At 54.1% G+C, this 24,802-nt stretch overlaps 6 protein-coding genes across 6 annotated transcripts; 4 read left to right on the forward strand and 2 right to left on the reverse strand.

Annotated features, from left to right (window-relative positions):
• Positions 1-3,013: 3,013 nt before the first annotated feature.
• Positions 3,014-3,301, forward strand: JN550_007772 (uncharacterized protein; the record flags this gene model as incomplete). Its single annotated transcript, XM_049319660.1, has 1 exon — positions 3,014-3,301. One exon carries the CDS (start codon positions 3,014-3,016, stop codon positions 3,299-3,301), a length of 288 nt encoding a protein of 95 aa, XP_049170128.1.
• A 570-nt stretch (positions 3,302-3,871) lies between these two features.
• Positions 3,872-4,642, forward strand: JN550_007773 (uncharacterized protein; the record flags this gene model as incomplete). Its single annotated transcript, XM_049319661.1, has 1 exon — positions 3,872-4,642. One exon carries the CDS (start codon positions 3,872-3,874, stop codon positions 4,640-4,642), a length of 771 nt encoding a protein of 256 aa, XP_049170129.1.
• A 405-nt stretch (positions 4,643-5,047) lies between these two features.
• JN550_007774 (uncharacterized protein) lies at positions 5,048-5,611 on the reverse strand (the record flags this gene model as incomplete). Its single annotated transcript, XM_049319662.1, has 3 exons — positions 5,048-5,355; positions 5,438-5,487; positions 5,598-5,611. The coding sequence occupies 3 exons, from the start codon at positions 5,609-5,611 to the stop codon at positions 5,048-5,050; spliced, it is 372 nt and encodes a 123-aa protein (XP_049170130.1).
• A 510-nt stretch (positions 5,612-6,121) lies between these two features.
• JN550_007775 (uncharacterized protein) lies at positions 6,122-6,604 on the reverse strand (the record flags this gene model as incomplete). Its single annotated transcript, XM_049319663.1, has 1 exon — positions 6,122-6,604. The coding sequence occupies one exon, from the start codon at positions 6,602-6,604 to the stop codon at positions 6,122-6,124; it is 483 nt and encodes a 160-aa protein (XP_049170131.1).
• Positions 6,605-8,694: 2,090 nt separating this feature from the next.
• Positions 8,695-11,440, forward strand: JN550_007776 (uncharacterized protein; the record flags this gene model as incomplete). Its single annotated transcript, XM_049319664.1, has 3 exons — positions 8,695-8,982; positions 9,059-10,834; positions 10,898-11,440. The coding sequence occupies 3 exons, from the start codon at positions 8,695-8,697 to the stop codon at positions 11,438-11,440; spliced, it is 2,607 nt and encodes an 868-aa protein (XP_049170132.1).
• Positions 11,441-23,388: 11,948 nt separating this feature from the next.
• On the forward strand, positions 23,389-24,499 carry JN550_007777 (uncharacterized protein; the record flags this gene model as incomplete). Its single annotated transcript, XM_049319665.1, has 5 exons — positions 23,389-23,393; positions 23,443-23,510; positions 23,563-23,983; positions 24,040-24,123; positions 24,187-24,499. 5 exons carry the CDS (start codon positions 23,389-23,391, stop codon positions 24,497-24,499), a joined length of 891 nt encoding a protein of 296 aa, XP_049170133.1.
• Positions 24,500-24,802: the final 303 nt, after the last annotated feature.

Genomic DNA, 24,802 nt, shown 5'->3' on the forward strand with positions numbered 1-24,802 from the left:
AGCACTAAGCCGGCTCAATTGCTGTAACCAATGCTCAACATGCTCGGCGTGATTTGGCCAAGGCCTGGCACCCGATCCGAGTGCCTTCTTAGACCAGTATGCAGAACGGTAGCACCAAATCTGCCCTGCTCCCAAAGAGCTGTATTCTCATGCTCCCATTTTTTTTCCATTCTCAAACAGTAGGATATTCGCCAGTTCGCGTACCTTGCTGGTTTGAAATTGAGTTTTGGCATTGATGCATCATTTGAACTCAATGGGTTCTCACTTATCTGCATCGTTCAGAGCCCCGGCATTTAAGCTTGATCTCTCCGTCATGCCGCCGCTGCAACAAATCCGATTGCACAGTTGAACCCTCCGACAATTCCCACCTCAACGACTGCATTTGGGGCGGCGAAGACTACGCGGCTATCGATATCCTATGGGCTTCTCCTGTCGATCTGCCATAATTGCTACACAGCAAGCGGGATAGACAACTTGTGCATCCCTGGCTACGCCTGGTGACCATCCAAGCACAGGCCTGGTTGAGACTTATTGGCCTCGAAATCTGGTCCGAACTGCCCTTGTCGTTCTGGGAAAGCCAAATCTTGAATGCTCATCGCCCATTGGCTGACAGCCTTGGTTAATACTGGAAGAGTCCTTGTTGGTCCCGACGTGGCTCCGTCTGTACGTGCCACGAAAACTTAACTCGACGAATAGTCAAAAGACCATCGGCTCACAAGCCCTACCAATAAGAGCATGGCGGATGGGTTGGATCTGAGGATATCAACTGAAAATTGAGCACGGTCATCGCGCCTTAGCACGTAACTAACATCTGTATTGCAACATGTTGCAGCAGCCGAAATGCATGTATGCAGGGTGGACAGTTGAGTGACATGGAGCTTCAGCACGCCGCAAGCCTGGAGCCCCTCATTTACAAATCCAGTTCACTAGCAGTCCCACCGTGTGGTCAAACTTGCCGCATCAGCTTCCTCCACACGGACTCTTGACTACTGTGTATTGAGTGTCAGGGTCGGCGGTGTAGTCGGAGCGGGTTATCCGCCATCTCAAGCACTTTCGTGTATGCTAAGACAGCACGGAAGATAGTCATGTCTCCGATCTGGATGTTGTCTGCCAACCGCGCAATCTCAAACTCCCCTGACGGCCCAAACACCGTGGAGAATTTCGGCACCATTCGAGCTTGACCACGCTGATCAGATGCGTCCACCTCTTCATGATGGAGCACGTTATTCAGCCGGCAAGTTTCATTCTGCAACCACGCTAATCCGCTTGTTCACCCGATGAAGCCGCATTCCCTGCATCGACGTGAATCAGCTGACGATGGCTCGCACGCCGCATCGCTTCATGCCCCCGCCGTTCCTCACCTGACCCTAGACGAGCGAGCGCATGCCAACTTGCTACCTGCAACGATCTGATACCTAACACAGAAAAAAAGACCCCTGCCATATCCTACCCCGGGAATGTCTCCGACTCATGGCTAGCAGACGTCCGCATCCGCGTCCGAATATGACTACCGATCCGGGAATTGTTCTACACCACTGCCGAGCAACTGCCCTGTCTGGTTGTTACGAGTTGCGCTAACCAAATCAAATGCTGGTAGTCAATGACGACGCCTTGCCTTGGCTTAACATGGTATCTACCAGCAGCTGTCGGCTTCAAAGTTTCTGCCTGCTCTGGCTGCCTGCTGACGAAGGAACGAAACCTCACTTACTTGCAGTCCCCTCATTCGAATGGAGCATGGACACTGACGCGAGCCAACAAGTTGCAATGCCTTATCCGGCCATTTACGAAGCTACGCGGGCTCTAAGTCTTCTTCCAGTGCCCAGGATCGCCCATCATTATGAAGCTGAAAATGCTCCACAAAGAATGCTGTGGTTGAGCCCTTCCGCTCACGTCAACTCACTCCAAGAGCGGTTGCTTTGTTGCAGGAATGATATCTGCACCTGTTTAGCTCGATACTACCTGCAACCTCTCTGTCCGCAGAATCGGCTTGGGCCATGCAATGACCAGTATCGTGGCACTGGACTCTTTCCAAAGATCCTCTCAGGTGTCTGCAACTATTCACCGCACATGCATAGTATAAACAGGAATTACTAGCGCGGACGGGTTTATTCGAAGCCCTTTGTGGGCCAAATATTAAGTATATATGCGGCCGACTACAGGGTGTTTGCAACACGGTCTCTTGTATGGCAGTAAAATAAGTCTCAAATACCCCTTTAGTTCAGTATATGGACGTTCCACTCGTTATAGTAGCAAAAAATGTACTGCGAACAAAGCGCAGGAGGCAATATCGGGACATTGGGGTTCGAGTAATGTCTTCCAAATAGCGAGACAATCAGAGGGCGCCGCATTATACATCGCCTGCCGGGAAAACTTCCCAGCACAACGGACTTGAACTTCTTCTACGTTTGGCACCTTTGGCCAGCGATACTGGTGAGAATGACCATGCCACAATTTTAGGGAAAGCATGGTCTCTAGAAACCCGAAGCCACTATCTTATTGGAACTTCGAGCACGTCTAGTTGTGGGCAGTGTCGCCTTGACCATAGAGGAAGAACGATGGACTGGAAAGAGTAAAGGTAGCCACACTACGGCTTCAGCCTTGCACCTGGCTTCATAAGATATTGATGCACAGGGGCAGAAGGAAGTATTGCACGACGGGACGGAATGATCGACGGCCAGATTCACAGCAAAGCATATCGATGATTCGCGGAAGCTTGCCGAGATTCAAACTCCTACATCTCTATTTCATGTCAAAAGCTCATTCGCACTTGCCATCCTCTCTTTGTGTTTGTTATTTTTTCATCTTCAGCACCAGACCTCCACCGGATGCTTCCTTCCATTCACCAGCGCGAGAACAGGACTCTGTATCTCTCGACGAACAACTTTGACGGACGGACGAATACGAGAGGATCTCCCCAGCCTCACCGGTCTCGCCAAGCACCTCAAGAACACACAAAGGGAACCCCTCGCAATCGTCGAGAAAAACTAAGGGAGAAATCTCAGTAGGGCCATCAATGTGTCAAACTCACCATCTCCGCTCCCGCAACTGCGGCCACCACTGGTTGCAGATCTCGCGGCCGTGCTACCCGGGCTGGGGGTTCAACATATGTGACACGTTCGGGGACGGAATCGCGCGCGACCCGTCTCCGCTGCTGAATGCCGAGGCGCTCTGCCCTGCCTGCGCATATGGCGGCCGCTACGACAAGAACCAGGTTCGCATGGTTATGGACATTAAGGATCGCTGGCGCTGGGGCCGTGGGCCGTGCAAGCAGGACGCCGGGATCGAGTGCGTCATACTCTGACCAGAGCGACAGAGAGGTCATGAAAAACAAACCTAGACTCAGCTGGCACGAGGTCCATAAGGGCAGGTTTACATATATCAAGATAAGATGAGTATGTAGCCTATGGCGTTGGTCGATTGTCTGTTGAGTCGGGATGGCTAATCCGACCACCTCGGATTTGCGAGCAACATGACAGCCAGGAAGAAAGATTCAAGCCTAGCAGAGCAATAAATTCACGCCTGAGAACTGTACCTCTCTCCTGATTCAAGAGAACAGCTGAATACACTCGGCGTCAAGGTTGTGGGCAAAAGGGTCAACGACACCGGCGGGAGCAGAAGCACCGCGAAAACAAGCAGCAGCATCGCAGGATCGTCATGAATAACACAAGGATACAGTCCATGGGCGATTCGCAATACAACATCGTATAATCCCTTCTCTTGATAAACTTCATATTTGATGCAGCCAGACTCGAGGCTTATCACGTGCCCAAGCCCCAACTTTGCGTCCACCGGGTCGCAAAAATTTTTCTTTGATGCCTCCACGTGCAATTCCTCATCCTCCGCCCCCTTTTTCCGGCAAAATCCCGCGGCAATGCTCCCCACGCCAGACACGTCGCACGTGGAGTTCGAGCGCATCTACGAGCCGGCCGAAGACTCGTTCCTGCTCCTAGACACGCTATCGTCGGCTGCGGAGACGGCCTTTCTGCGAGACCGGTTCGGCAGTCGCAGCGACGCAGCCGGCCCGGCGCCGGTGCCGCCGCCTTTCGTGGTGGAGATCGGGCCCGGGTCCGGGGTGGTGATCGGGTTCATCAACGCCCACGCCTCGGTCATCTTCGGGTCGCGCGACGTGCTGACGGCCGCCGTCGACGTCAACAGCCACGCGTGCCGGGCCACACGCGAAACAGCGCGCAAGGCCGCCGCTGACAACGCGGCCTCCCACGGCATGTACCTGGACGCCTTGCAGGGCGACCTGGTGGCGCCGCTCCGGCCAGGGTCCGTCGATGTCTTGGTCTTCAACCCGCCCTACGTGCCCACGGAGGAACTGCCTCGGCAGCCGGCCGCCGACCACGAGGGCGGCGGCGACAAGCAGCCGACTTTTGACCATGACTCTTACCTGCTGTCGCTGTCGTACGCCGGCGGCAGGGACGGCATGGAGACGACGGACCGGCTGATCGATGCGCTGCCAGAGACCCTGTCCCCGAGGGGCTGCGCATATGTCCTGCTCTGTGCGCAAAACAGACCGGAGGAGGTCAAGGAGCGCATCCGTGGGTTCGGGCGGCAGTGGAGGGCTGAGACGGTTGGGTCGAGCGGCAAGAAAGCCGGGTGGGAGAAGCTGCAGATCATCAGGATCTGGAGGGAATGAAAATCGGGGGAACGGTGTACGAGACTGGATCACTGAGTCAACCAGAGGGCGTTAGGTTTCTTATACCATTGACGAGTTCTGCTATTCTGCTCGTCACGGCGCAGATGATGTATGTGTAATTGTGAAAAAAAGGAGCCATACCAGCTGCCCGTTGGTTTGCGTATCAAGCATTTTGTTCATGTCAAGTTTCCCCCCCTACGAACGCCGTACGCAAGAGTTGTCCCCGGTGGTCTAAATTCATTCCTGGCCTATGCATCGGGGGTGATAGACGGCCGGCTGTCGCTGATTCGTCCTCCCCCATCTTCTCGCCTTCGCTGGGTCGCCATTGCCCAGGTACGTACCAGACTCGACCACGAATCATTCCTCGCTCCCTTCATGGTGTTCATGTTCTCTCGCTGCCGGCGCCTATCTACCTCTGCCTCTGCCGCCGCCGAATCCACGTCCCCGTCCCCTGCCCCGTCCTCTAGGGCCGCCACGTCCACCACGGTCGGCTACCTCCTTGCGGGCCTTGTTCTTGGGCTTGACCGAATCGTCGATCAATAGGGTGTCGAGGGGTAGCGAGTCCGGCAGGATAAAGTAGCGGACGGTGGAGCCACGGATGTTCATGGTGTCGAGCGGGATGGGGTCCTGGCCCTTGGGCGTCATCTTGACGGTGCGCAGGGCCGTGTTCATCTGGGGGGAGACGGATGTGATGGTGCCATGGACGATGGTGCCTGGTACAAGCCTCGCGGTCAGCATTACGACATGGAGAGCGACCAGTTGGGAGAGGCAGTTGGGGAGCGGGCGGGCACATACCATTCTTGAGCTCAATGGTCACCGTCTCGTTGGCGCATTTCATCAAGAACCTGGAGGGCAGAAAGAGAATCGTCAGCTAGACCGGCCTTGAGACGTAGGGTGGGAGTCTTAGCACAATTGGGTGCGCGATCGGAAGGGCGTTCGGCTGTGAGCGGCTTACCTGACGAGCTTCATGTTGACCGATTCTTCGCAGCCTGCGGTCGAGGTTCAGGATACAGACGCGTTGTGCTGCTTGGTGGCGTCGTTGTGAGGGTCGCGGTCTACGAGTTACTACGGGGAGCTCTCCGCCAACCTTGAATTTTCGAGATGGCACTTGGGAGCTCACAGCCAATCACGTGACGGTTCCGTCTTTCGCGACGCCCAAGGCAGCAACAACGCGATATTGTATTGTAGTCAAGCAAAACTAACACAGTTGAGAGCGAGAGCCTGGGGAGAAAACCATATTATGGGGGAGGGCTCTATTCTTCTGCAGGTTTCGTAACGGTGGTTCTGGCTGTACTGGATGCTGGGCCACGGGGGTGGGTGGTATTTATTGCTAGGAGCTAATCATGCTGTAATGGTATCAAGACAAGGAAATCCGCCGAGATGCTGCATAGCCAACAATGCACACCCCGAGTTCTGTGAACCTGTACTCTCGCTCTCTGCTATTGTTTTTGGGTTTGTTGTTTTCTTCTCTCGTCCTCCTTATTTGTCTTTCTCGGTTTCGTTCTCCGAGACCTTCTCCCACTCGTCCTCGGTGCTCACCCCGGACTTGTAGCCCGGCGAGGTGTCCAGCCTCTGCTTCAGCTCACCAGCCGGCTCCACGACCTCAACCTCGTTGCTTGCAGACACGGGCGCTATAGGCGACCGTATCTTCGACTCGGCAGACTCAACCTCTGTCTCATCGCTGTCATCGGCCGTTTGCCGAGCTATCGCATCCTCCTTTGCCTTCTGCTCGGCAGCCTTGGCTTGCTCCTTCTGCAACTCCGAGGCGAACCAGTTGATTGCAGACCACAACCCTCCGCAGAGGACGGAAAGTATTACAAAGTGGATGCTGTAAGTCGCGAGCAGCAGGGCAAACAGCACGACCTGAAGCGCAGCGAACGTCACGTTGGTCGCAATCAGGAGGGTCGGGGTGGTGCCGGGGGTGAAGATGGAGTTCCATATCTCTTCAAAGAAGGATGCCATATTGATCGTCTTCGCGGTGAAGTGGCCTGGAACGATATGCGACGGTGCTGAAGACTTGAGCGAGAGTATGCGACAGTCGGTTGCTCGTGCGGGAGTCGATGCTGTTGGCTGTAGCTGGCCTGTAGCACGGGAATGATGCTGGAGCTTGCGCCGGGTATGGAACCGGTTGGGAGTGTCGCAGACAGAATACGGCAGGAGATGAAGCACTTGAGAAGCGGAAGTACGAGTTCGACTTGTCGATATTGCGTCTGGGCTTGAGGACAGCGAGTCTTGTTTGGTCTGAGGCCAAGTGGTGTTAGGCAGTAATAGCTCCCGCCTGTTTTTTTATCGACTGAACCAAGTGATGCAACCGATTTAGCCACGACCGAGCGCGACGCGGCAGTGAACAGTGGGGTTGATCAACGGTCGAGGCCCCCTACGGTATAGATAACGTCGATAACCCGGTTGCCCACCCAAGGAGGATTCTATTGTTGGAAAAACGGAGCACAAGACGGGCAACGTCTTGGGGATTCCAGGTAGGAGTAAATGAACAAAGAGAGCCCAGATTCCGCGGGCGATGCATTGCTGACAACAATGGACAATGGACAATGGCCGGCGACCGACTGCGACCACCAAACCCGCCGAGACGGGAAGGAGGGGCAAACCGCACCAGACCCTGGAGGACGACCTGGCATACCTGAGTACCTGGGTAGCTTGGGCCAGAGAGCTGGAACGGCTCAACAGCTGCCCAGGTGGCCTTATCTAGTGCGGCAGCACTGCACCTGATCAAGGGCTTGTGATATTGCTGCAAGGGTCCAGCAACTGAGGGCTTTCCCGTCATCCAGTAGTATTCAGGAAAGCCCTCTCGGAAGCACTGAGATAGATCTTGGCTCCTGAGTCCTGACGGGGTCGCCCTGCGACTCGTTACTGGCTTGCTGGGTCTGAGCGGCTTGAGAAGATCACTTGCATCTCTCCACATCAACGGTGCAAGTAAGGTTGTGGCCGCCCGTGACGCTGGATGGATACGTAACCTCACACCGATTCGTCTAGGTCTAGTCTTGCTTGTCAATGTAGTGCTCTCTATTGCTCGAACGAATATAGACTAGAAGCCACAGCACTCCCGGCCATAGCCTGGAACGGTTTCGCAGCATATCGCCTTGCTCTGCTGGTGCCAGCTAGTTCTTGCCTGTGTTGTACATAGAGGGAGGACTTTGACGATACCTATGTAAGCCGACCAGTTGCGTAGATCTGATCTGGCTCAACTTACACAGACGCTACGCACATCTGAATTGCGGGGAAAGCTCTGTAGTAGGAGTATGATGTGCTGATTACGGGTCGGTACCCCGTAATCTGGCGGTCTAGCGCTACAGGGGATCGCCGGCCCCGGAAGGATCACCAGCAGCTCTTGATTTCTGTTTTGAGCCTCAACAATGCGACCGCAGAACGTCAGATCAGTTTCACCGCTTTTCTAGTCGGAAAGATTTCTTCACCAGTGGTTCTGTGAATCAACCTGCCACTTACCAGCGCCTCATGTGTTAGCCGTACGGTCGAGTGGGCCTCGCAACTCTTCGCAACACTAAGCGACGTTCCAAAGGGATACTGGAGTGCCAACGGACGTTGGTTGCATCCGATTCAAGACTCCAACTGTGCTCTGAATTCTCTGTTTTGGCTCGGTTCCCAAATTGTCTTGTGAGAGGCCTCGACCCCGACCATTCTCGAGTCCCTATTCTTGCAAAGGTCCCTTGCCGTCTAAATATATCACCTAGTGCAATAGGCAGGGCGGGCAATACAGCAACTGGCACAAGAGCTCCGTTGCGGCCAGCACAGACCCGGCTGCAGCGAGCGTTGCAGAGCCTCAAACTGAGTTTGGATCGCGTAACGACGAACTACCACCCTCGATCTCCTCTCTGGACCCTCCCATCGACCTGACACCACGCTGGGCGCGTAGATGACGAATGGTGCGGGTACCACCACACGTAGCTATCCGAGCACTCCATTCCGACAGCCTTAACTGACGCCTGGATCGGCCCAGCCTTCTTGAGTCTTCGCCGCCCGCACTATGCGATCCATTTCTACCCCCGGTGCTTGCTGAGAGGGTGTAGGGTCAGCCCATGCAGAGGGCCACGGCGATGGAAATGGCAGACGATTCAGATCTAAGCTCTTCGAAGGAGCACCTCGTGTCGCATGCGCACACGAGACCAGATGACCATCCAGAATCGGTGTTGCTTTGGGACCCCCCTCCTCCCGAGGCGAATGCGCCGCCACGACAGCACTCGTCCCTTGTGGCAAGGCTCTTGCGGGACAAAGGGAAAGAACGAGAGCGGAGGGCGCCAGAAGCCATTCTGCCGCTCCATTTCCTAGACCTGCCAGTAGACATACTAAGGCTGGTTGTCAAGGAGGTAGGCGATATGCCACAAATGCCATGCCCCCGGATCCAGCTCCAGTGCTCTCCGCTGACCTGTGTGCGCTCTCCAGATCACGCAGACCAATGACCTGACTGCGCTTGCACGGACTTGCTCGACGCTGTACAACCTCTCGATCCCCCACATCTACGCGCGCTTCGACATCGTGTGGCCTGATATCAACATTGCAGCTTCTGACTCCAAGGGTGTCGATGCTCTCACGTATGGCCTGTCCACTCTGTGCTTAGGGAGCAAGTTTGCACAGCGAACGAGGTGGTTGAGAGGTGGTCCTGCCCAAGGTGGCAGCGGCTCGAATCGCTTCATCGATAATCAGTATGCAAAACATACCCGCAAATTCGGCCTGGGGAACGGCCCTGCAAGCTGGATATCCGAGTACAATATCACCAAGGAGAGTGGGAAAATGCTGGGCACCCTGGTAGCCTTGGCTGTGGCCAAAATGGTCAACTTAGAAACCTTCGTTTGGGATATGCCCACCGGTGTCCTCTCCGATGTGTTCATGGCCCTGGCGTCCCTTCAAGATCATTATCCTGACGGCCGGCCCAAGTTGGACAAGGTTCACATACGATGGCATGAGAATTGGGAAGCAAATGTTACGGCAACATCATTGTCGAGCCCGGTGGTGCCGCCCACTGTACCTGTATCCGCCGTGCCCATTCAGAACATACAGCCTCTTCTCTTGCCATTTGTAACTCATACGTCTTCGCCTTCGCCTCCGAAATACTCGGACAGCCAGGTTGAGTATCCTACCTTTAGCGTGTTACCGCCACTGAAGAGTCTCTCTGTTCTTGACATTGATGAGCTGGCTTACCTGGACGAGATTTCTATACTGGTGGAGCGGTCTAAAGATACGCTACAGGAGCTGAGATTGGGAGTCTCTCAGAAGGCTATGACCCAGGACTTTGTCAGTACTTGGGAGGGAACCAACTTACAGCAGATAGATTTTGATGCTCGGTGGCCAGGTGAGAGCACGATCGGGGACAAACGACTGGGCGGTGTTTTGGGTGTTGTAGTCGGCAGGATCTATGAGATCCGTCAAAAGGCACACTCAAAACCAAGACGATACTCAGCAGATTCTATAAGGCCTATCACAGAGACTGCACCCATACCCGGAGCCGCAGGGTCGTCCAAGGCCTGGATGGTTTCGGAAGACCAGCACCAGGCAGCAAGTGGCTCCCTGGATTCGCAAGAGCCATCCTCAATGTCAGGGGCGTTTAAGGCCCCCCAGAGTAATAACGACGGCATTGATTCAGTTGATGGGAAGAGACGCCTTGTCGGAAAATTGAAACTTCAGACTCTAGAGCTTGAGAGAATCACGCTCTCCATGCAGGTCTGTTGCAAGGCATTCGACTGGTCCGTACTGACAAACTTGACGATACTCAACTGTAACCAACACGAAACCCTGTGGAAAGTCCTCAAGAGACGGTTTCAACCCACGGTTCCTCCTCACGGCTCAGCACCAGGAACACCATCGCAATATCACCTCGCATTGAAGAGGATACATTCCGACGTCACATCACACGCCCTAATAAGTTTCATCAAGGAAACACTTGGGCCCAATACTCTAGAAAGTCTGTTCCTACAAGACCGTCGGCGCAGTGCGCCGCCTCCCGTGAGCATAGATACCATATTCAAGGTGGCAGTGAAGCGACATCGTTCGAGTTTGAAAAAGCTTTTGATCGACAGCAACGATAAGTTGGGACGGGAGTCTCGGTCAGAGGGAGGTCGGTGGAAGCACTGGGTCCTCAAGAGCGATATGGTATGCTACATTACGAGTGGGCGTCTGCCGAGTCTGAAAGAGCTTGCCGTGAATATTCACTACAAGGATTGGGTAAGTCCTGCTATGGGAAACATCGTTAATGCGCCTGGGCACCACTAACTGGGGAACCGGTAGCACTCATTCCTCCAAAGGCTTCCAAACGTACCGGAGCTCCGGTCGCTCTACTTTCCACATATACAAGAACACATCGGAGGGACATATGAGCCGAAAGAGCTGGCGTTACAGCTTGTTGACATCATCACTTTGCGACCGGAAGTCAAGCTTTGCTACATAGGGATCAGGAACAAGTGTTTCGAGGTTCTCGAGTGTCCTGCGAGAAGCGGAGCAGCAGATCAGCTCGGCTCCAATGGGTTCGCCCACCACCATCATACAGGGGGTGCTATTTCGGTCATGGACGACGAGGATAACGAGGATGGGTCAAACAACAACAGCGAGGCGGACGAAACAGAGGACGACGATGATGATGCGGGTACGACGGCCAGCACACCCACGGATGTTGACGACGACCTCACCGAGGTATCCGACGATGTCGAGTCAGATGCTGACAACTTCGAGGAGCCGGAAAACCACCAATCAGGATCCCGACTCCGCCTGCGAGAGATTCTGTTTTACGATGACAAGGTGGCCATCTTCAAGGCAAGGCACGCCCGTCTATGAAAGGCGGGCCACAAGGCGCACAACGTGGTCGTTGGGGGCGTGAGGCGCTAAGCCCTCTCATGCTGCGCAGCTGAGGGGGGCCTTGGCTAACGCAGACAGATCCTCCTGAGAGCTTCTGGGCAGGCAACTTGTGTTTCCCCAGCTTCTAGATTCAGTTTCACGTTTGCTGATGCCATGCATCTGGTAAACATTGCCTCAAAGCAAGCCTTGAGGGCATCCTCGAAAAGGAGGGGGTGTGGCCTATGCTCCGTGCATTCCGATTATCAGTGGAATACAGATAGCGCCGAAACATAACGGACTTGAAAGTTACGACGGCAGGACAAAGGAAGGATACCGTGGTACCTTGAGGGCGATCTCGGATCAGACACAATGGGCGAAGCAGGTACGCCTTGGGTGAGCTAACTCTGGCGTGGCTGGGTTCACTCTCGAAACTAGGAGACACAATGCAGCTACCGATCTATCGACTCAGACAAGGTCAGCGGATGAGAGGCCTTCCGCGGTTCATCTTGTGTTCTATGGCCGTCGGGACCATACCAGGGAAATTTGGACATTTCCCGCTGCATGCTCGCAGCTGCATGGCGCCGCTGTCGGTCTTTGCCGGTCTCTGCTGCTCGTTTGTTTATCTCTTCGATTCCTGCGTGTTTCGCAAGCTGCAATATCACCCTCCATCTCTGCTGTGGCGAAGGTGCCTGATGGGGAGGAAGTTCTAGTGACTTTCTCATCATTGTTCAAGATACATGCGTGAGCGTATTCACAATTACACGCCCTCACACACACTCACACACACACGCATCAGACCTTGTCAGTCTGTGGGTGCGCTCATCAAACCCCTGGCATCGTTACCCCGTCGTATATTTCCTCTTGGTATGTGTTGCCAGGTGAAATCATCATGGGGTCATGGACTACTTACTACACAGCCGTTGTGTAGCCTGCCTACGCCGTATCGGTACGTGCGAGTACGAGCTGAATGAGCTGACGCCCATACCCGGGCTCTGGTTCGTCCGTCTCATCTGGACTTTTCGCTCTACCTCATCTGCTCTCAGGCACGGACGGTTCTGTTGCGTCTTGGGCGTTTGTGGTCTCGCGCCTCGTTCTGACGCTGATGTGGACCTGTCAGATCATCTCATCTCATCTCCCGGTGTTTCCTGTCAGGTCACGTAGCCGCTTTGCCGCTCTCACGCCTGCATGACGTACGTGCCGCTGGCGGGTCCCCGTCTTTGCACTTCCACCAGGCCTTAGGGGATTGGGGGGGAAAGGCGTTCAATGAGGTTGAGGTGACATGCTCTCCGAGTTCACCCCCGTTACGAGTAACCCTACCGCCACGCAGCTCAAGGGGTCTGGCCTGGTCATCTTCCCGCCCGTCGCGCGCATCCTCCGGTCGCGAGCTTATTACGTCTCTACCCAATGGTACCTTGGGTTGGCCTGGCCTACTTTATCCTGCGGCACATGGCCGACTGGGATGATCGTCATATCATTATGTACAATTCACCTATGTACAGCATGTTGCAGCGCCATGTAATAATGCCACTGTCATGCCACGCCCATGTAATAATGCCCCCGCTTCTAGCGCTGCTGCTGCTGTTGGTACCTTGCTGCGAAGGAGATGGTAAAAAATAACAACAGAGAGTGGCTTGGTCAACATGAAACCATGGGAGCCGTATGCTGTTGCTTGCTCTCTCTTGATTATCATGATGATTATGACGTACCTTGCCTTCAACTGATAACAGGTCTCGCTCCTCAATCGTGTTGCTTCCTGATATCATGTTGACAATGACGTGACATTGAATTGATCGAGGGCATCTCTTTTATTCGATGGAGCTCGTTCTGCGCCAATCAGATGCGAGAGCCGTGGGTTGTATTTCCAAACGGTGCTGCATCTGTCACCCCTCGCTACTACATGATATGCACGGCCGGTCACAGTATTTCTGTTTCTGTTTCCTCGTCTATCGAGAAGGGGAGGGGGGGGGGGGGGGGGGGGGGGGGGGGGGGGGGAAGCAGGCCCGCACCCTGTCCGGTAGCAGCCGCAGACGATGGCGTTGTAGGCATTCTCGTTTCTGGCGTGCTTCCATTGCCCTTCTTCGACAATGATTCCAAAGTCGAGTGTGGCGTCGAGCGTTTCAGGTTTTCTGCAGGCTGCGAGATGGGGGCGGGCCTGCCTCGTCGTATGCATCTTCAACGCATGTACACTCACACAGCGTTTTCCCACCCATGTGATGTATCTCTCTTGTGAAATGAGAGAGCCTGCGGTCAGCAACAATCTGCGTGGATTGCAACCACGATCTATTGCCAGCACGTGGCATGGGGCCAGAGAAGCAGGAGGGCACAGCAGGGTAGAGTGTGTGGTGTGGGTGGGTATGTATGTATGCATGTATGTACACTTGTTCTCGTCACGGTTCGTGTGCAAGTATATGCATGCATGCCTGTAGTCTGAGCTGGGTGCGCATCTAGTGGTGGCAGCTATGTAATAGTAGCAGTAGTAAGCAGAACGCAGTAGCTCGCGGTGCAAATCTCGCCCAACAAAAGATGCGCGCCGCCATGCGGGTGGACTGTTTCGTTCCTGGGATGACGCAAGATCCATGGGCATGCAGCTCGCCGTTCCATTCGCATCCAAGGCTGGCCTTCTATAGCAAGCTTGCAATCTCGCGAAACACGTGGAGAGGGGGGGCGCGCCGCGCTGCTGCCGGCGCCCCGGGCGGGCCCTACTGCAACGTGATGATCTCGAACCGTGTTAGTGCGACCGTGGTTGTTATTTTTATAACCCCTCTCTTAGAAGCCTTGCTCGGGACCGTGTATTCTCGAGGGGGGATGATCGTGTCCTGAATTGAGAGGCGGCGCTGCGTTGGAGGAGGCTGTGTCTTGAAGCTTGTTCGGCCGCGAGATATGCTTACTAGGTGGTACCTCGCCCGTTGACACAAGTCTACCGCACAGACTATGGGCATCACACTCTTCTGATTGGACCGATCGCGCTGAAGAGTATACGCGGTCCCGGTTCCCCCTCCTTTTCCTACCTGAACCCCGGGCGGGTGATCGCCGAACACATCGCAGCTCTTTGGAACCAGTCTGTGTGTAAACCCGTGTGCCGTGCAGCGGGGCGATCGCCCGGTAGTTTCCATAGTTCTTGGGTGATGTGATTGATGTATGGTGGTAGGTAACTTGTGGATGGCTACGGGTCATTCATCTAGACACAGAGTTGCAAGCCACGCGGCCACATGTTGTTAGAGCCTCAACGCCTTCTAACGGTCCCTGATGAGATGAGATTAACGAAGTTCCGGCCCGCTGAGGGCCGAGGTGATCAATCAGTTCATTAAGCCAAGCCTCATAAATCAGGTGGCTTTTGGCCACGGTGTAAGGCCGTTGATCAGGTACAATTGCGAACACATGGCTTCTTTGTCAGGGTAAATCTGTTACACCTGCAGTTAGAATCCTCCTGATGTCAAACCTGCCGGTGTCAATCGAAAGGAGGGTGCGATTCTGTGGGGTGGCGGCGTCCAGCTACCCGTGGTGTATGGTATTGGTTCAACGTGAAACCATCAGAATCCCAAGGTTACAGTAGGAGCAACACGTGGGTTGACATGGTACTGCGGACAGAACTATGCTCAATGCTGCAGCCGTCGTCTAAGGAAGCTGGGGGGTCAACTCCGGCGATAGGCTGATGATTTCGCTTTGGACCGGCATAGGTGCGGGTGGAGAGCCAACAAAGCTGTGTATTGGATGATGTGTATCTGCGGAGGAGATGTAGTGGTGTGGTGGCGTGGCAAGGGTCGTACACTTGCACTCTAACTAGGTAATGGGGTGCTGCTGGAGGTTCGTACAGGTGTAGAGTGTCGTTCCATGGTGTGGGAATGGGTCAAGCATTCTTGTCCAGGCCGAACGTGGGATGTAAGCACTTACTCCATTGACACCGCAGATATCCCTAACTCGCCTTCCCGGTCATGCAGGTGTGGGACACTGTGATGGTCCATGGATTTGGAAGACTCATGCACTCGTGGCATCATGGGTGCAATGACACTGTGCCAACCAACGACTGAGGTCAGCGAGAGACTTCCCCAGCTGAAAGGAACGTAGCAACGAGCTCGACCCTGGAGCAGGTGTGGGAGATCAACCACGAGACTTGACAGAAGACAGTGAAGCACTCTACGAGTAGCTGACTCGTAATTGGACATGCAGACGGTGATGGTGTGGTCATGTAGCATTGGATATCCACGGGGACCACTCCGCGTCGATAATTTGCCGCCAGGGTGCATGAGCTGGTAGAAGACGCAAATGAGAAGGGCTGGATGGCCACACAGCGCAGCCTGCAGCGTGTCAAATGGCACTTCATACGACATAAAACCAACAACAATGACAGTTCTGATCTGATGACTTGTTAGGTATGATACATTGAATAGTCAAAACAGGGGCGGGCCATACCAAGGCTGCGACAGAGCTGGGCCGAGCAGATCTTTCTGCGCAGCTGTAATACTTTTCTGTCCACGGCAGGTGATGGCTGCCTGTTATCGACAAGGTCCCCGGTCGTACGAGCACCATGCTAAATTGAGCGTTCCGTCGGCAATGCTTCTCCTGCATCTAGAATCTCAATCGTAGTGTCGAGGAGTAGACTCCTTCCCGCCGCCGTTACGAGGGGTACATGAAAAAAAGAGAAGCCGCACCCGCGGATAGCGGAACCCAGCCCGGCTCTGAATTGCAGTGCCGGCCGTTGGCCACGAGTGCCGGCGCCTGCTGGGCAGCGTTGGCCATCCTTCAGAAGTACGACATCGATCACAAGGCTGACGGTAGTCCAGGTCACGTTCGCCGGCCCTTGCAGGCGGCATATCGACTCCCAGAGGAGTCTCTGCTTCGTAGAGAGCTCTCTCATGAAGCCTCAGCTGGAGCTTTGATTGTCTTCTTGCGCAGTGGTTACGGCGAACTTGACTTCTGTGCCAAGTCGCAGCGTACCATCGCCTTCCTGCACGGCTAGTCGTTGCACTTGGCGCCTTCTCGCTTCTGGAAGCTGCAACGGAGGGGGTAACGGCCCGCCTACCACACCAAAAGCCGTTACAGAAAGGCTAGCCTAGGACCAGCAGATACTGCGCGTGGGCTAGAGGCGTGCGTTCGTGGATCTCGGTCCCGGCACCCTGGCTTTGGATCCTGGTATCCGCATTGGCCGGAAAAGACGACCCTTGTCCAATTTCGACAGACCGGTAAAGAGTAGTCCGGCCATGCTATCTACATGTACAACCATGGGAGCAATATGGACTCAACGTTCGAGATATCTGAGACTGTGGCCATCTAATTTGGCATCGCTTGTTGGTGCCGCAGTGATGCTGGCCGACTCCGCAGTATACCAGGGGCCATCACCTAAATCAGAGATACTATGTATACTACTATGTATAGTAGCCATACTATCTTATACCCACTTGGGTTTCTGCAGTGGCTGAGCAGCCATGGGGGTTTCCGGAATGAACGCTAGTGGTGCAGAATGATAAACAACCCCATCACGATTTACCAGCTCATGTGGATGTCGGCCGGGATCGAAAAGACCCCTGTCATCCGCTGTCAAGACTAGCTCGTTAATTTGCGGGACCCTTCTTCATCTGAACTGATCAACGAACTTTGACACGCTGCATGATACTAGCAAGGAGTTGAAGAGAAGCCTCAGAAAGGGGAAGGCGGGTTCGGTCTTTGTAGGCAGTAGCTAGCCAGATACTGATTAAAAACTCGTTGTCCCTCCACAGCCTTTTCACGCAGACCAATACGAGTGGCCTGTAGGTTCTGAAACGCGGGAGCCGAATCAATAATTCTTCGTTCGTGGGTGTCGTTGGGCAGGGTATATCTCGTGCGCCAGTCGCTATTGCAGGTCTGCAGCAGCAGGTCCTCCGAATCAACACTACACTATGACGATTCTGTGCCAAGTTCAATACCAATGGTTGACAGCCATGACTTCGTCCCGTCCTAGATAGATTGATGGGACGATCACTCGACGGATCCGGACTGTCTAGACACAGAAATAAAAAATGGAGATCCTGAGCTATGTTTAGTACGCCAGGCCAGCCCAGTAGGGCCAGTGATGACAGTGGCAGGGCTGAGGGCCCGCCAGAGGCACTTGGGTTTAGCTCATGACGAAATGGTGAGAACTGCGGCCGATGGCGCCGTGTTAAACACCGCTGGTCAGAAACCGCATCGCCGGCAGGTTTGAGGTACAGTAGGAAGACCCGACGGCGGGTCGCTGTCGGGTGGCATATAGAGAGCAAGGACATTGAACTGTACCCTGCTGCTGCGTAAGACAGGCTCAGGGATACCAGAAGTCTGTCAACCAAAGGCCGAAGCAGACCCCTTCCAACTTGACGACCTCTGTACGATACCAGGAAGGAACCCTGACTACTGAGATCCCGGTTCACCCAAGCAACCGATAGGGTGAAGAATAAGTGGATATGGAGCTGGGCCAGTCCTTGCGAGATGTGGCCCACGCAGGGTCGCGGTGGACGAACTGGTGCGTTGTGTGTAAGCCGGTCGCCGACGCATGCACGACCTGCGGGAGCATAACGGCAATAATGGAAGTTGTATTAAGTCTCTCTCTTTCTGGCGTATGGGAAGGTTCGCCTTGTTGGGTAAACAGAGCGTCGTTTCGGGTATCCTTGGCCTTTGATGTTGCTTCGAAATTGCCTCCAACGCCCCCCCGTTCGATCCCGCTGATGGGGACTGGTTCGTTGGGCGCACCAATGCTTCTGCTTCGGGATGACACCCTCTCACTATGTCTGTGGAGAGACAGCGGATGGGTGTCTGAGGCGAGGAGGCTTGCGCCGCTACTTTGCCGTGAGAATCACTGGGCCAAGGACGCTGAGGTAAGTGGAAGAGAGGTCAGTTAGGCTCAGCAGAGTAGCGGGCTCAGTACTGTATAACTCGACGGACTGTCGGTGAAGCTAACAGTGGACCCCTGCCAGTTATTCTACGGGGGGTGGTGTGTAGCCGACGCTAGCGGCGGTTAACTGGCCATTTACATAGTACACAACCCCATGCAGCCTCTCAGAACGGCGTGCCAGATGACGGCTAAAATGACTTCTCGCTTGCTCCTCCTCCAATTAGCAGGTATCGTCTGCGGGTGCAAGACGAATGAGTGCCCAGATGGCCGCTGGTCGGCCGCTCTTGGACCATGAAGTCACCTATACTGCGCTTGCGTCTGGGAAGAACGCATGTTTCACTCGCTTCGCCCATATTCTGGACTTGCATGACAAGGCCACTCCTAGGATGATTGGAAACGTGTGGCTGTTCCACGACCATTGTCAGATTTGCTTGCTTTTCCTTGTGGTAAGGATTTCTCGAGTTTTGCCCAATCTCCCACCTCTGCCACATCTGCCAAAGTCCTACACTAGACCGCCGGTGGGGGTCTAATGCAGCGATCGACGCAACCAATGTGCACTGGCCGGCCTTTGATTGAGCGAAATGCGAGCTACCCATCCCAATGCCAGCGAGCAAGTCTTTGAGCGAGATTGAGGGCCACAGAGATGCGAGTGCGAGCTGACAGCGTATCGCCCCTGTGTGTGTTTCTAGAGCTCCATCACTAGAGTCCCTTGGCTTTCGACAGTCAGGTATCACAAGATGACTATGCGTAGTATCCATTCATTACGCCGCCCGTTCACCTCGCTGCTGGGGCTGGCTCTCCACAATTTAACTGTGGTGTCCTCTTACAAGGGCACCCCTTTACTAGTGGTATCCTAGCTCTCATGCAAGGGACTTTCCCCAGAACCTCGGACGACCCAATCCGACTTGTTCCCGAGACGAATCGGAGATATTTCATCACGCCAGAAATCCGATCCCCAAAAGCACGTTGCTTCGGGGGGTTCCGTTTGCTACCTCACTATCCAGGTACCCAGCTCCCAATTATCTGGCTCAACCAAATGAATGGGCCTGCGAGTCCCTGAACCCCCGTCTTCTGAAGGCGATAGCCGTGACTATCTTTCTGCCCAAATGCCGTGTGCACAGTGAGTAAGCATGTAGCATTGACGTAGGCAAGGCGCGGATTTCAGCATTTTCACGGCTCTTGATCCTGCGGTTGTAATGTATTCCACGCGCGAATTGGGCGTTTCTTCACTGTGGGTGGTGGTTTTGGGTTGTTTGGAGACGGACGCAGGCCGCTGGAGGCACACTGAGTCTGCATTATGTCATAACCGAGTCATGCCTTCCCGCGAGGTGGTAACCCTTTTGTTCTACTTGGTATGGTCTGAACAGACACCGTATTCTGTTGGGCCGAGAACGAATCTTGTATTTGCTCCAAACCTTCCCGTCCAAAATGCCGGTATTCGGTAGTGTTGTAGCTTCGAAAGCGTTGTTCTAGCTGCTTTCTAAGCTATTGGCGACTCGAGACACACGGTATGCAGCACGCTTTAGTAACCCTTGCAGAAGTTCGCCTCGGAATGAAGCCACCCGAGATGCACGTCTGGCAAGAGTGGGTAGCACAGCAGTCGTTTCTTTGCTGGGCAATTGCTGGATAGTTCCCAGATAGCCAGCCCTAGCTCCAAGATAATGATCCACAAGAATCGGAGGTCTTTGCTTGGGTGAACACAAGGCAACAGCATAAGAGAGCCAGAGAGTGGCCCACGATGGTGGCAGACTTTGCTAGCGTTCGTTCTATTTCTGTAACAATACGGAAGACCCATGCCTACGGAGTATGGAGTCGGTGCATTTCGCTTCTGTCCACTTGGTGTCTTGGTGACAAAACCACTGGACCCTGCCGTTACTGGATTATATGCTCCACCTACAGACTATTATCACGCTCGTCTGATGGTGAGGCAAAGCTTTCACGCTTGTTTCTCTTTAGCGTACGGATTGCTGCTAGATTAGTCGGGTGAAGCGGCACAGTCACTCGGCGGACCATGATGCAACGCACCCGCACGCGACCATTGACAGACGATGTAATAATCGGGTGAGGTTAGGCATGCGTATGGTCAAAAAACAAGATTTGTGACTTCGCGACTCATACAACCAACCATTGCATCCACGAGCGGGGAGACAACCTCACATCACAGGCCATGGGTACTGCAGGAAGGGTCGATTCGCGTTTAAGGTAGCATTCTCAAGCATCTTGCAATTCGTCATTGAAAACGACGCCGTTCGAGGACCCTGGTGTTACCATCCGATGCTGGGCCAAAGGGGGCTCAGCACCTCTTCATCTCAGTAAATTATCTCAGGCAAGGATGCTGCTTGAGTTGATCTAGCCCCCAACTCATCAGACGTCCATCGAAGCCTTGAATAGACGGGGGGAGAAATGGTTAAAGCACAAATGCTGGTTAGCGCTCGGCTTACTCTGGCGGCCAGCCTGGCTGCAAATGATGATTTAACCACATTGCGATATAGAAAGAGGCATGGCGAAGAAGTCCATACTGGACAGCCAGGACTGCATGAAAACGGAACGAGGCTTGGCCGGGCTGGTCTGGCAATACTGTCATGAATTGCGCCATTAAACCCGGGGCAGTGAGAGGCGTTTCGGAGCCGGAGAGTTAGTTGCCCTAGGGACCTTTTCCCAAAAAGGCAAAATATTAAAAACGCCCAACCCTTGAACGAAAGAGCCTTGCCGACAGGGATCTGGGTTCTTCTCGCTAATGTTGACGAATGGGAGATCTATCATTTCGACCCTGTTTCCGTGTGCTAGGAACCCAAGCCATGACCAAAAGGCGACGACGGGGGTATCGCATGGTGCTCAAGGGGGGAATCGTGGTGTGGTCGCTTTTGTGGCCAGTCAAACCAGAGTCGGGTCTCAGTGGAACGCCCCCTTCACGTCGTTGTAACCTCCCATATCAGAAGCGCTGTTAACAGGGGCCTTCTTGTGTAGCTTAGCCGCATTCGAACGGCCCTTGGTACCTATTCAACTGCGCCTATTGAAGATCAGCAAGCGACGTGAGAGGCGCCCGCAGACGAGACCCGACTCGCTTTCTCTGCCGTATCGTGTCGCCAACCGCCGATACACGCCTAGTGGTCGCCCACCCCCCAGCAGAATCATGCTCTCATATCACAATCTCTGTCCCCGGACGTCGTCTAACCTACTATGTGCATTGAGAAAAGTGCCAGTGAAACTTGCGCTCTATTCCCGCAAGCCATCGAGTTGATCGAAGCTGGTCTAGACACGAATGGTTAACTAGGGTCGCAATCCTGCCATTGCTCTCTCGGCAACCACCTTGGATCAGTCGCCGTCTTGGTCAGAGCTCCCCCGTGGCTCATGACCTGGAGCTCTGAAGCTCCCCCCAGGGTCCATCTTCGCGCCGCTGGTCGAAATAGACTGCGCTCATTACTCGACTGTACGTTGATAGTTAAGAGTTAGGCTAGTTGAGCACCAACGGTTTCAGGGCCGAAGTGCCATGCTAGCTGTCGCCTTTTGCGCGACTGGATGGAGCTGGCGGGATGTGCCTAACGTAGTGTTTCGCCGGAGATCTCGACGGTCCATGAACGCACCCTCTCTGACACATGCTACCGCGCGTGGCATGGTGCTCTGTCAAGAGTATATTTCTTCTTTGACTGCGGCGAATGCCATTGCTCATTGAGTTGCAGGCTATGACCGTCGAAACGGCGCGCAGCACGGTACTTTCACTGCCTGCCACGAGTATCTAAGTTAAGGAAATCGGTAACAGCCACCCCGTCAGACCCGCCTCTTTGGCCCACGCAGCCCTGTCTTTGCTGTGCTACTACTAGACTAGACACTACTAGCCTTACTGGAGTCCACTTTCTCTGATCGCTGATTTTGGTGGGCTGCTTGCTGGCCCGGCCAAAGAAGTTGTCTCCGCCGCCGTCGAATCGTGATCTTGACGGTGCCATCGGACCCAAGTATGCAGAACCTCGTCGCATGGAGACTTGAACACTCCGCGCGGTACCATCTCTACTGCAATGCCTATGCACCACTTCATCAGACACATAATGTTGGAGCCTATTGACCGTCCAGAGGCTTCTTCTTGAGGTCGCATCCCCCCCGCTCTGTCTCTGGCCACGACCCTGCTCATCATGCGAGTCTACGATTGGCCAGTCTACTTAGACTGTGAGCTAAGTTACCCTTGACCCACCGGACAGGATGGCTCTAAACGCACCCTACCTTTTGGTCAGACAATCTGACCCTGGTCAAGAGCAGCGCCCACGCCCCCCCGAGAGTGACTTGACTCCCCATGTACTCTCTACCAGGTCCCAGGCACCTCGACCCTCATGAGCATCGCCCCTGGTCAAAAACCATGTACTCTCGACCAAGCGTCCTTCCACACCACGATGGGCAAGGTTCCTCAGTAGCCCTGATCCACCGGTACTGCCTCTAATACATAAGCCTACCCGTCCTGTCTGTCCGCGGTTGAGGCTGAGAGTCTTTCTCACGCGAGTATTACCAAAGATAGGTTTCTGACCTTTTCATCTTATGGATCACGTCTGCCTTTAGCAACTACCTTCCAGGTCTTTAAAAGCGTTGTCAGCTCTCCTAGACACATAGTAAGCGAAGACCTGTTTCCTGTCATATCTACCACCAAGTGAGGTTCGGTGCACGACACACAGTACGTGAACCTGGATGTCTCATGACTTTCTCGTCTGCGCTGTTGTTTTCTCCCAAGATGAACAGCTCCAGACCAGCGCAAAACGGCGAGGACAATTACTTACAACCGTCCAGATCAAGAGCGAATAGTGCCATCTCTTCATCAAACAGTTCAGCCTCCAACTTGGCTTTCATCGACTCTCCCCGGAGTCTGCCACTTGACGCTCATCGACCGGCTTTTTCACAAGAGACCCACCGCCCGTCTCTTATAAGTCCGGCCGCCCGTAACCCCGCGTCCTATTTGTCAACCCCTTCAACCCAATCTCATTCATCTTTATCTATTCCATCACAAAGCACCATCCACTCTCGGTGGAGTGGCCAAAGTCGACCACAAGACACTCCGATACTGCGTGTCGATCCCGCTCAAGACGATCCTCCGACGACTTCATCTTCTTTAACATCGACTTCCGCAAACATGAGGTATGGAGTTGCCATGGGCTTGAGATGAGCATAACTAACTTGCTTCGAGTACTGTCGCCGTACAATTCGACTCGCGGTATGAGATGGGGCTTCCGCGCTCCTCTCTTACTTGGCCAGGTAGGCATTGACGACACGAAAGCTCGAAACCAGTGACTGATCGTGTGGCTAGGTTTAGACTCCAACGTAGACTTGTTAGGTCATGACTTGGGCTCTATGAGCAATGCCGGCTCCGACGTCAGCCTGACACCTCCCAGCACCAACAGGTCGATTACAGGCAGCCCGCCTCGAGGCACCTTGACACCAGAGCAGCGCGAGTTGAAGAGACAAAGGGACCAAGCCCGCCGGGACTCGAAAACCTCAGTTCGGGCCCGCCGTGCTCTGAGCTCAGCATATAACCCTCACTCACCACCGGTTTCCTTGGCCGAGTTCACTACTGCATCGACGCTCCCCATTTACACGACGTCTCCGTCGCAAATATCCCTTTTGGCCGAGCCAGTTACTACGGTGCCAGGTTCCAGCTATATTCCATCATATTCAACTTCGCCTCTTCCCGACTCGGGGACGTCGATGTTCCAGCCTTTTCCAACGCTGTGAGTTCGCCCATCATTAGACGGAATTCCATGACGGCGCTAATCATTCATAACAGACCTTCTAGCGGGTACATGGGCATGGATTACTCACCCAACTTTCAACCCCAACAACCCACGCATAGTTTGAATGGTCACTATGGGTATGTGTAAGCCTAATGGAATGCTGGAATTGACTTGCGTGGTGCTAACAGCTTTAACAACAGTGGTCGTCCAGCATCGTTATCCGAGCCTGGCATGCTTTACAACATGCCTCCAGTTTTGTCATCCGGAGGTGGATCCGGCCAGGAGGCTGGTCACGTACGAGTAGTTCAGAGCCGACCGAAGCCACAGTGTTGGGAGCATGGCTGCAACGGCAGACAGTTTTCGACATTTAGCAACTTATTACGACACCAACGTGAGAAGTCGGGCCAGGCCGCGAAAGCAAGCTGTCCCAACTGCGGCGCGGAATTTACACGAACGACGGCAAGAAATGGTCACCTTTTGCACGACAAGTGCAAGTCGCGCCGAAACTCGTAAAACCTGTCTGATGGACGAGAAGAGGCCGACGACTACGATTCCTTTACGACAAAGCGTGTATTTTTAGTGGACTGGGTTTTAAAAATCGTTCTTGGGAGATTATGTCTGGAGAGACGTGTTCTAGAGCTGGATGGGACCTTCCATGTTGGCATTCATGGTATTTCAGGATATGCGCGTTCCGGTGTATATTGGGGCCCGGCTGTCCTGGCAAGGAAGCCTTTGATGGGCATGGGCGCGGAGAGAGAGCATATACCCCTTTTGAGACTTAGCTCTACTTCGCCAGGACATATTGATCATTTTTTC

The sequence above is a fragment of the Neoarthrinium moseri genome (assembly GCF_022829205.1).
Source record: "Neoarthrinium moseri strain CBS 164.80 chromosome Unknown scaffold31_Wmoseri_CBS_16480, whole genome shotgun sequence".
Lineage (NCBI taxonomy): Eukaryota > Fungi > Ascomycota > Sordariomycetes > Amphisphaeriales > Apiosporaceae > Neoarthrinium > Neoarthrinium moseri.